The sequence below is a fragment of the Equus caballus genome, chromosome 13 (genome assembly GCF_041296265.1).
Source record: "Equus caballus isolate H_3958 breed thoroughbred chromosome 13, TB-T2T, whole genome shotgun sequence".
NCBI classification, from domain to species: domain Eukaryota; kingdom Metazoa; phylum Chordata; class Mammalia; order Perissodactyla; family Equidae; genus Equus; species Equus caballus.
In genome coordinates this window covers 29,574,057-29,584,909 of record NC_091696.1, presented here as the reverse complement: position 1 = coordinate 29,584,909, position 10,853 = coordinate 29,574,057, and the positions used below count along the sequence as shown (strand labels likewise).

Sequence of the window (10,853 nt, the reverse complement as noted above, 5' to 3'; positions counted from 1 at the left end):
CTGAGTTGTCCTTGTTAACTGCTCTGCAGGAGGACAGCTCTCTGGCTGAAGGGTGCTCCTGTCTCCTTGGGCAGGAGGGAAGGACATTTCGTACAGTATGCTTTCAGGGAGACACAGGGTGTGACCACCCACGCTTGCTTGGTCTGTATTGATGTTTAGAACACACGTTCCAGAGGGCAGGCCCTAGGTCTATTCAGCTTGCTTTTGATGGCGCTTTGGCCGACCCTAGCAGCAGGTGGGCAAACAAACACACCTTTGGGATAGTGACCTTGATGGTTTGGGCAGGAAACTGGACAGGGAGGGAGCGCAAGTGTGTGCAGCCCCCAGCGGAAGGTCAAGCAGGTCTGTGTGTTCACGGTGCCCCCACCCTCTTCCTCTGAGTCACTTGCAGACTTCTGCCTCCTACTTCTCTTTTTCTGACCCTTCTGGCTTTGGTGGCTTCCTTGAAGTTGCTCAGCAGTGTGTGCAGCCCCACAGTTTCAGCTCCCTCCAGCCATGACTCACAGAGTCCTTCTGTTAACAGGTGCGCCAGGGGTCTGGGGGGCCCTCAGGGTGAGGAGGAGGGAAACCTGTGAGTCTGTGATGGGAGAGAAGGGGCACAGACTATCTAGGAGTTAGGCTGGGGCTTGGGAAAGGAGAAGAGATTTAAGAGGAAGCAGAGTAGAGCCAAACCAACATGGGATGACCAGAGGAGCTTGGACGAATGATTAGATTCATAAACTATTCAAGGGGGTTTGGCTGCCCCCTTCGCTTCACAGATGAGGAAACTGAGGCCCAGAGAGATGAAATGCCATGGCCAAGGGTGCACAGCAGGTATTGGATTCTCTTCTCAGAGCGTTTCTTCTTTACCGCCTCCACTTTGCCTCCAGTTCTATTTTCAAGGACCCAGGTGTAAATGTTTGTTGAATGACTGACTGATCAAAATAATTGAGTTTGTTTCCTTTTATACCTGTGTTTTGTGGAGAATGAGTCAAAGAAGGGAAAGAAATGCTTGAGAGTTGCATAGCAAGGAAATTGCCTAACTCAGAGTCTTTAAGAACTTGATCTTTGGACAAATCAGCAGGGTAAGAACACAGGGTGGAGCTCAGAGAGGGCTGAATGCACCCCACGATGGTGGTCCTTAGTCCAGGGGTCAGCAGACTGGCCTTGGGCCAAAGGCAAGGATTCCACCATCTGTTTGGCCTATGTGAGCCATGGGTCGCAGGGGAAACTTGATAACTGATTCCTGATAGGGACACTAACTTTGAATCTCAATGATGAGAAATGTTATCTCCTTCAAAGAATTCCATTTGTCTCAGTAAATCTGTATTGCAAAAAAATTATACTCGATTATTATATTTTGAATTTTCCTAATGAAAAATTTGTGGAAATGCATTTTTCTCTCTTGTTATACAAGTGCCTACACGTAATATACTCTATTTGCCTCTTGGCCCACAAAGCCTAAAATATTTACTACCTGGCCCTGTGTAGAAAAAGTGTGCTGCCCTCTGTCCCAGACCATCAGAGCTGGACCTGAGGACGCACATCTCCATTCTGGGTCAGGCTGAATCCTGGCAGGAAGTGCACAGAGCGGGAGGGCAAGCTGCTTTCTTAACCACCTCCTTATCTCCGCCTCACCCTCACCCCCTTGTTCTTCCTCAGCCTTGACCTTATGTCATGGGTTCAACCTGGACACCGAAAACGCGATGATCTTCCAGGAGAACGCAAGGGGCTTCGGCCACAGCGTGGTCCAGCTCGAGGGATCGCGGTAAGCGCTGCAGGTGGAGCTCCTCTGAGACTTATATGCCTGAAAAAAAATCGCAATTCCCTTGGTTTGTTTTTTTCTTGATTTATTTTTTGAATAGGTAATACAGTTACAGAGTTCTAAATTCAAAAGATGCAAAAGAGGGTGACAGTAAACAATCTCCTCCCCACCCCTCCCGGAGGTCCCTGCCGGCAGGATCTCTAGGAGCTGGTTTCTTGCGTGTTCTTCCAGTAGACATTCCCTGCTGTATCTCTCTCCACGGTGCCCTGACTGCCATCCCGCACACAATCTGTAGCGCCCATTATACTCCAGCAACGGCCCGCTGCCTATTTTTGCAGTACATTTTATTGACCCCCTCCCAGCCCTGCCGCCCAACTCGTCGTTCATCGTTTACCGTTTATGGCAGTTTTGGAGCCAAAATGGCAGAATCAAGAGGCTGCCACAGAGACGATACAGCCCGCAAAGACTTTACAGGAGTAATATTTATGGAAATAATACTACCTTTCCAGAAAATGTTTCCTGGCCTCTGCTCTATACTGTCCTTTGCATTTTTTTTTCTTAATAGAGCTTGGTGGTTTTACCAGATAAGTGCATAAAGAACTTATTCTTTTTCATGCTTGCATCATATTCTATTATTTGGAGGTATTATAATTTACATTTATATTACATTTAAATCTCTTCTTGATGGACATTAGATTGTTTCCAAGCTTTTGCTAAACAAACAATGCTGTCATTTTGCATATGTGCAAGGACATTTGGAAGTAAATGCCTAGAACTAGGACTGCTGGATCAAAGGGTAGAAATGCATATGTAATTTTAATAGAGTTTTCCAGATTACACTCTATAGAAGTCGTAAGAATTTATACTCACACCAGAAATTTATGGACGCACTTATTTCCCCACCCATTTGCCAACCCAATGTGTTATCAAACTTACTGATCTTTGCAAATTGAATAGGTGAGAAATGCTATCTCAATTTAGTTTTAAATTGTACTTTTTAAAAGTGAGAGATGGGGGAATGGCCCGTGGCCGACTGGTTAAGTTCACGCGCTCTGCTTCGGTGGCCCAGGGTTTCGCTAGTTCGGATCGTGGGCGCAGACATGGCACCGCTCATCAGGCCATGCTGAGGCGGCGTCCCACTTAGCACAACCAGAGGCACTCACAACTAGAATATACAACTGTGTACTGGGGCCTCTGGGGAGAAGAAAAATAAAAAAAGCAGATTGGCAACAGCTGTTAGCTCAGGTGTCAATCTTTAAAAAAAAAAGAGAGATGGGGTCTAGGCCAGTGGCATAGTGGTTAAGTTTGTGCACTCTGCTTTGGTGGCCCAGGGTTCACAGGTTCGGATCCCGGATCCCAGGCACAGACCTACACACCACTCATCAAGCCATGCTGTGGCAGCGTCCCACGTGCAAAATAGAGGAAGATTGGCACAGAAGTTAGCTCAGGGCCAAACTTCCTCACCAAAAAAAAAAAAAAAAAAAAAAAAAAAAAGAAAAGAAAAAAAAGAGAGAGATGTATTTCCTTCTCTGTGAAGACTTTTTAAAAAATTTGTTGTCCGTTTTTCTATTGGGTTATTGTTTTGTTTTTCTTATTGGTTTGTAGGAGCTCTGACCAGGTGAAGGAAAGGGGCTATGGGACAAGGTGCTCATCTCTCTCCCTGAAGTTGACAATTTGTCTTCTGACTCTGCTTATGATAGTTTATCATATCCAGAAATTTATTTAAAATGACTGTGTCAGGGCTGGCGGGGTGGTGTAGTGGTTGAGTTCGTGCACTCCACTTCAGTGGCGCAAGGTTCACCAGTTTGGATCCTGGGTGCAGACCTGGTATTGCTCATCAAGCCATGCTGAGGTGGCGTCCCACATAGAAGAACTAGATGGACCTACAACTAGAATATACAACTATGTACTGGGGCTTTGGGGAGAAAAAAAAGAGGAAGATTGGCAACAGATGTTAGCTCAGGGCCAATCTTCCTCACCGAAAAAAAAAAAAGAATTAAAATGATTGTGTGGTTAAATTTATTCACTTTTTAATGACCTCTGGGTTTTGTGTCATTCTTAGAGAGCCTCTTCCCACTCCAAGATTTAAAATTTTCCCATTTTTTTCTTTGTTGAGTCTTCTTCCTATTTCTGGGAATTTGGGAATCCATGAGAGTTGGCTTGCTCACTTTTCTCTGGGTGGCAGAACTTCCATGGTCTCCTTCTCTCCTGACATGTTAGAGTTTTCTCCTGTCCCAGTGGTGATCTCTTCCCACCTCTCCCCCCCAGGGTGGTGGTTGGAGCCCCCCAGGAGATAAAGGCTGCCAACCAAACAGGCAGCCTCTACCAGTGTGACTACAGCACAGCCTCATGTGAGCCCATCCCCATGCAGGGTGAGTCACTGCCCCTCCCTGGGACCCAGGGCTTGGTTTCCACCAGTGGGTAGATCTGGACTCCACAGGCATTCCCTCTGTTCTGGGTGTCTGTCCAAGGGGTCTGTGGTGGGGGGCGCAGGGGACCAGCTCCCTAGCCTGTGTGCTGTGTGCAGACTTGACCTCAGACACCCTCAGGCACCACCTCCCCGTGTTCCTTTCCCACGACCTAGGTGCCCCCATGACCTGTCAGATCTCCTTGTCTCCCAGGTCCCACGTCTCCCGTGTGTCCTCTGTCCAGCTCTTACATGGCCCCTTTCGTCCCCTGAGTGTGATCATGTATATGTCTGTCCTCTCAGTCCCCCTGGAGTCTGTGAACATGTCCTTGGGTCTGTCTTTGGCGTTCGCCACCAACCCTTTTCGGCTGCTGGTGAGTTGCCCTGGGTCTCGGGAGGGAAGGAGTCCTGAGGGAAGGAGTTGGGGATCCAAGGCTGCCGTTCCTGGGGTCTTGTGGAGGGTGGAGATGCCGAGGTAAAAGGACAGGAAGCCAGGACAGGCCCTCCTACCCGCATCCTGCCCTCCAGGCCTGCGGCCCCACCGTGCACCAAATCTGCAAAGAGCACATCTATGTGAACGGCTTCTGCTTCCTGTTTGGATCCAACTTACGGCAGCAGCCCCAGAGGTTCCCAGAAGCCCTCAGAGGTAGGTCTTCTTTGGCAGAGAGTATAGATGGGCTGCACGAGACTGGAGGGTGGGAGCAGGTCTGGGCTGGGGACTGCTCACGGTCTGGGGGGTGACTTAGAGGTCTAGGTGCAGACGGGCGAGGGAACTGGGTTCCAATACAGAGAGAGGCTGGAGGAGAGAGGTGCTAGGGTTTTGCACTTTAAGAAAAGTCCTGATACAGCTACTCATCTTTGTGAGATGATGTCTCAATCATTGTTCTCAGAGTAAGTACCTGAGTTTCCCGACCATAGCCTTCGAGGCTCTAGATGGTGTGGCCACTGTCCACCTTTCCAACTTCTTACCCATCCCTCTACCTCAGTCACCATGCCCCAGACACTCTGTCTCCCTTTTTTCTCCAAGAACCACTGCAAGCTGTCTTTGCCTCAGGGCCTTTGCACTTACTATTCCTTTAGCCTGGCATGCTCTTCCCCCAGATCTCAGTTGACAACTCATCATTGTCATCTCAGCTCAAAATGTCACCCCTTCAAAGAGACCTTCCCTGAGTGGCCCTTGTCTGTCCTTGCTTCTGGAATGTAGTCTCCATGATAGCAGGGATATTGTCTAGCTTGCTCACTGCTCTGTGACCTTGTGTGTATTGACAAATTACCCTTGAACTTAGTAGCTTAAAACTACAAGCATTAATTATCTTACAGTTTCTGTGAATCAGGAATCTGGGCATGGCTTAGCTGGGTGCCTCTGCCTCAGGGTCTTTCATGAAATTGTAGTTAAGTTGTCAAACTGGAGCTGTGTTCTCATCTGAAGGCTGGACTGGGGGGAGATGCACTTCCAAGCTCACTTCCAAGGTCCTCAGACCGAGGGCCTCAGTCCTCACTGGCTGTTGGCTGGAGGCTTCCCTCAATTGCTTGACACGTGGGCCTCCCCACAGAGCAGCTGAAACACGATAGCTGGCTTCCCTCTGAGTGAGTGACAAAAAATGAGAGAGTGAGAGAGAGTATGCACCTGAGACAGAAGTCACAGGCTTTTCATAATCTAATCTAAGAAGTAACAGTTCATTACTTCTGCCATATTATATTCCTTTGAACTGAGTCAAAGTCTAGCTCACACTCAAGAGGAGAGGACTATGCAAGGGTGTTATTACCAGAGGTGAAAATCTTGGTGGCTGCCTACCACACCCGTTCCCCAAACATGTGTTAATTGAAGGAGAGTGAGTGAGTGAATGAATCATTTTGCAAGCTGCTTTCTGCCACTGATTTCTTCAGCTGCTTGGCATCTTTCCTTGTCTCCAAGCTGGCTCTGGAACCAAGGGCAGACCTGTCTTCCTTTTATAGTTTATTTTTTCTTCAATCTCTGCTCCTTTGTACTTTACTCTTAACAGATAACCTTCCCTCTTTCTTCACAGAGAAAACCAAGCTTCCAGGCATGAACTCCCTACGCTTTCCCCTTCTTCTTGTCTGTATTTCCACGATGGCACCACCCTTGGCAGTGTCTCACGGGTTTTCGAGGAAGACGCATTTCCTCACCTTTCCCTGAGTAATTCTTCCATTTGGGTTTTTGAGGCTCTCACATCACCAACTCTTGGGCCCACATCTTCAATCACTCATTCTCTCCAGGAGCTTAAATTTCTCCCCATCCTTTGAATGTAAACATGCTCATGCTGCCCTTCCCCCCTTGTCCTCCTCCCCCTTCTTTCCCTTCCCTTCTCTTCCCCTCCTCTTCCTTTCGCCTCCCCTCTCCTCCCCTTCCTTTCCCCTTGCTTCTACCCCTGCAGAGGGCCTCTGCTAAGCTTCATCCCCCAGGCATCTTCCTCTGCCTTCTCTGTCCACCTAGGGGCACATGGTTACAGCTTCTATTCTTGCCCATGTATTCTTCCTTCCTTTTTTGTTTTTGTTTTTGTCTTTTTGGCGAGGAAGATTGGCCCTGAGCTAACATCTGTTGCCAATCTTCCTCTTTTTGCTTGAGGAAGCTTGTCCCTGAGCTAATGTCTGTGCCAATCTTCCTCTATTTTGTATGTGGGACACCAACACAGCGTGACTTGATGAGGGGTAAGTAGGTCTGCGCCCGGGATCCGAACCTACAAACCCTGGGCCGCCAAAGCAGACTGCATGAACTTAACCACCATGCCGTCTGGCTGGTACCCGTTCTTCCTTCCTGATCACATCCAATTCTGTGCTTCAGCTCCCACCCCCACATTTCTCTTTAATCCTCACTCTCAGGACTTCAAGATTCTTCTTTTAAACACATTTTCATTTCTTTCAAAATAGATAAAACATACACTTGGTTCAAAATTCAAAAGGCACTGTAAGAATTTCTCCCTTTTGGGTCCCCCAGCCTCCTGTTTCCTTCCTGGAAGGCAGCCACTGTTACTGGTTTCTTTTGTCTTCTTCTGGAAACAACTCCATGTATTACAAACATATCTATCTATCTATCTATCTATCTATCTATCTATCTATCTATCTATCTATATTCTTCACTTTGTGCCACAAATGGTAGCATGCTATACACATTTGATTCTTCTCACTTAACATATATTTCAGATTTTCAAGAATTTTTCTGGCTAATCTTCTTTGTATATTTTCCCTGTAAGTGTTAGAATCTGCTTATGTTTTTTTTTTTTTAAAAACTAATAATATTTTTGGGTAATTTTATTTTATTTTTTCAGTGATCATACAGTAAATTTGACCTTTTCTTTTAGTGCACAGTTCTATTAATTTTAAGATATGTATAGATTTGTTTCAAGAACAACATGAACAGGATACAGAAGAGTTCGATTACCCTCCTAAAATATCTTTCATGCTATCCCTTTATAGTTAGTTGCCTCCTCCCCCTTCCCCCTCCCCCTGGCACCCACTGATTTGTTCTCCATCACTATATACAATGTATAGTTGTATATAAAAGCCTATATTTGTCTTTTCAAGAATGCTACATCAATGGCATTGTCACCTTTTCAGATTGGCTTCTTTCACTAGTGTAATGCATTTGTGATTCACTCATGTTGCTGTGTGTATCGGTCATTCTTTTCTTTTTCATTGCTGAGTAGTATTCCACGGCATGGATTTACTACATCCCATTGGCCAATTCATGCATTCACTCATTGAAGGATGTTTGGGTTCATTCCAGTGTTTGACAATCATGAATAGAGCTGCTTGAAACTCTTCACTTCTATGGGAATATTTCTAAAATACAAAACAGATCATCTCACTTCCTTCTGAGAACCTTCAGTGGCTCTCCACTGCCTAAGTCAAACTTCCTTTTGGAGAGGCCTTTCCCAACTGTTTGCTGCTTAATGTCATAGCCTCATCTCCATCCCCTTTTCATAGATTTACCCTAGTAGTGCCATTTCCATTCCTTGATTCTGCCAGAATCCTTTTGGGCCCCTCCCCTTTGTATTAGTCAGAGTCTCAACTGGAACAGACAGCACATCCCTGTTAGGATAATAATTTGAGGAGGGCTTTTTACAAAGGGACTAATTATAAAGGTGTGGTGGGGTCTAAGAGAACCACGAGGGATGGTCCAGGAACCCATGGCGAGCAGCAGCAGAGCTGTTACCACCTCTAGGCTGATGGGGCGAGGAGAGGGAGAAGTCACCAGAATCCAGGAGAGAGCCTCATGTGAAGTGGGCCTCCTTGAAAGGAGAAGTGATCTTCTGTTGAGGGACACAGCTGGCCCAAATCAACCTTGCAGGGAGGGAGCTGGGGGGAGAACACTTGGACCTCTCTTCCTCCCTTCCAGTCTCCTGTTAAGGATCTTAACTGAGCAAATCCAAGTAGAAGCCAGATCCTTGTTGATGTGGTCTATGTGGGCTGACTTCCCAGGTCACAAAGCAGAGTGCAGGAGGGTAGAAAGCGGATCTGGAGCCTGGGCAAAAGGGAGGAGGACATCCAGCATACCTTGACATGTGCTCTTCCTTTTTTTTCTGAATTTTTTTTCTCCCTTTGCATTTCTGGAAAATTATCTCCCATTCTTCATGAACCAGGTTTGATATCACCACTTTCCCTGACTCCTTTGGGCAGAATTAACCAATTTTTCCCATACCACTTTGTTCATGTTTTTATTTAGAGTTGAATCTTGTTTACCTTTTATTCTCATTGCTTAGCAGAGAGCTGACATGCAAAAAATAAACCCTGAGTCTTTAGTTCTTAATCAATTCATGCTCTTTTTCTTTTTCCCCAGAGTGCCCTCAGCAGGAGAGTGACATCGCCTTCTTGATTGATGGCTCTGGTAGCATCTACGAGAATGACTTTCAGAAGATGAAGGAGTTTGTCACAATTGTGATGAATCAATTCAAAAAGTCTAAAACCTTGGTGAGGGCCAGTGGGTGGTTAGGGAATAGCCCACATAAGGCTGGCAAGTATACTGCAACCCTGCTGCCACTTTCCCCTCCTACTTCAACCGCAGACATTGCCAAATTACCAATCCATCTTGGCTTTCTTTCCTGATTCTCTTTCCTGCCCTGTCTGGGTGCAGTGTCAGCATTCTTCCAACCCTCTGTGAACAGGCAGCTCTGACTAGGTGATAGGGGTTGGCCTGGGAGATGAAACTCACCTGTCTTCTCTGGCTGAGTTCTAGTACTGAGAAGTGGGAGCTGATAGCAGATCTCTGTTCTGGCGAGGCAGAAGGGTTGGGGGCAGTGCAGAATTTGGAGACTGGAGTGCTTCAAGTTTTATGTAGGGCTTGCTGGGAGATGGTGGAGTGGGAAGAGAGGCACCTTCCCCAGTGTAACGCCAAGTGCCTCTGTCCAGTTCTCTTTGATGCAGTACTCCGACACCTTCCAGACTCATTTCACCTTCAAAGAATTCGCTAACAACCCTAACCCAGGATCGCTGGTGAGACCAATAAATCAGCTGGGTGGGAGGACACACACTGCCACCGGAATCCGCAAAGTAGTGTAAGCTCTTGCCTTTTTGCTTAGGATGGAAGGAGGAGGTGACATTTCTAGCTGGGCTTTAAAGGGTGAAAGGAGTTGTTTAGACAGGGATGGGGTAAAAGATATTTCCCGTGGAGGGGAATAGCATAAGTAAAGGTGTGGAGGAGGGACTGTGCATAGTATATTCATGAAAAGGCAAGTTGTGAGTAAAGATGGGAATAAACAGGGGAGGAGAGGAGAAGGCTGGAGGGAGGCTAGAAAGATCAGTTGAGGCCAGGTCACTAAAGGCAGCTGAAAAGCCAGTGGGGATCCACTGAAGGTTTTAAACAGTGGGGAGACGTTACCACATCTTGTTTTGGAAAGTTCACTCTGCACCCGGTGTATGTGTGTAAGAGGTGAGGGTGGGGGTTGGGACAAAAGTACAGAAAGATGAACTGGAGAGCAGTTGCAATGTTCCAGGAGGGGTTTGATGAGGGCCCAATTAAACTTACTTGTTTATTATTATTAATTTTTCCTGAGGAAGATTGGCCCTGAGTTAACATCTGTTGCCAATCTTCCTCTTTTTTTTTCTCCCCAAAGCCCAGGTACATATTGTATATCCTAGCTGTAGGTCCTTCTAGTTCTTCTATGTGGGATGTCTCCACAGCATGGCTTGATGAGCAGTGTGTAGGTCCACGCCCAGGATCTGAACCAGCGAATGCTGCACTCCACTGAAGCAGAGCATGTGAACTTAACCACTATGTAATTGGGCTGGCCCCCTTAGCTTATTTTAAAAAATCTTTTTTAATTTTAAAGGGGTAATACTCAGTTAAAAAACAAATCAACCTATGAAGAAACATGTAAAGGCAGTGAAGGCTTCCTTTCCCTCCCTCTCCTGCCGCCTTTCCAGGTCTTGGGCCAGCCACATGTCGGTGTTCTTCCCAGGGGAGCCCAAGCCCCTCCTAGACAGAGCCCAGCTGCATCTGTGTCTGGGACTGATGACATTCCCTCCCTGGCACTAAGAGTATCTTTGTCTGCTTGCATTTGACTTTGTCCTTCCTCTTCCCTGGACAGAAGGGAACTGTTTCACAGCAGGAATGGAGCCCGGAAGAATGCTCTTAAGATCCTAGTTGTCATCACAGATGGAGAAAAGTTTGGTGATCGCTTGGAATACGAGGATGTCATCCCTGAGGCAGACCAAGAAGGAATCATTCGCTATGTCATTGGGGTA

General features: G+C 46.7%; 1 protein-coding gene across 2 annotated transcripts in view; it reads left to right on the top strand.

Annotated features, from left to right (window-relative positions):
* The first annotated feature begins 378 nt into the window (after positions 1–378).
* ITGAM (integrin subunit alpha M) overlaps positions 379–10,853 on the top strand; it is a 38,129-nt gene continuing 27,654 nt past the window's right edge. The window contains exons 1-8 of one of the 2 annotated variants that reach the window (XM_005598740.4): positions 379–523; positions 1,642–1,747; positions 4,013–4,116; positions 4,455–4,525; positions 4,680–4,797; positions 8,950–9,080; positions 9,519–9,664; positions 10,697–10,850. In XM_005598740.4, coding sequence (XP_005598797.2) covers positions 496–523; positions 1,642–1,747; positions 4,013–4,116; positions 4,455–4,525; positions 4,680–4,797; positions 8,950–9,080; positions 9,519–9,664; positions 10,697–10,850 — 858 coding nt within the window. In that variant the 5' untranslated portion in view covers positions 379–495. Of the gene's footprint in view, positions 524–565; positions 814–1,641; positions 1,748–4,012; positions 4,117–4,454; positions 4,526–4,679; positions 4,798–8,949; positions 9,081–9,518; positions 9,665–10,696; positions 10,851–10,853 lie in introns of those variants that run through there. The other variant, XM_005598739.4, reaches the window with a different exon arrangement.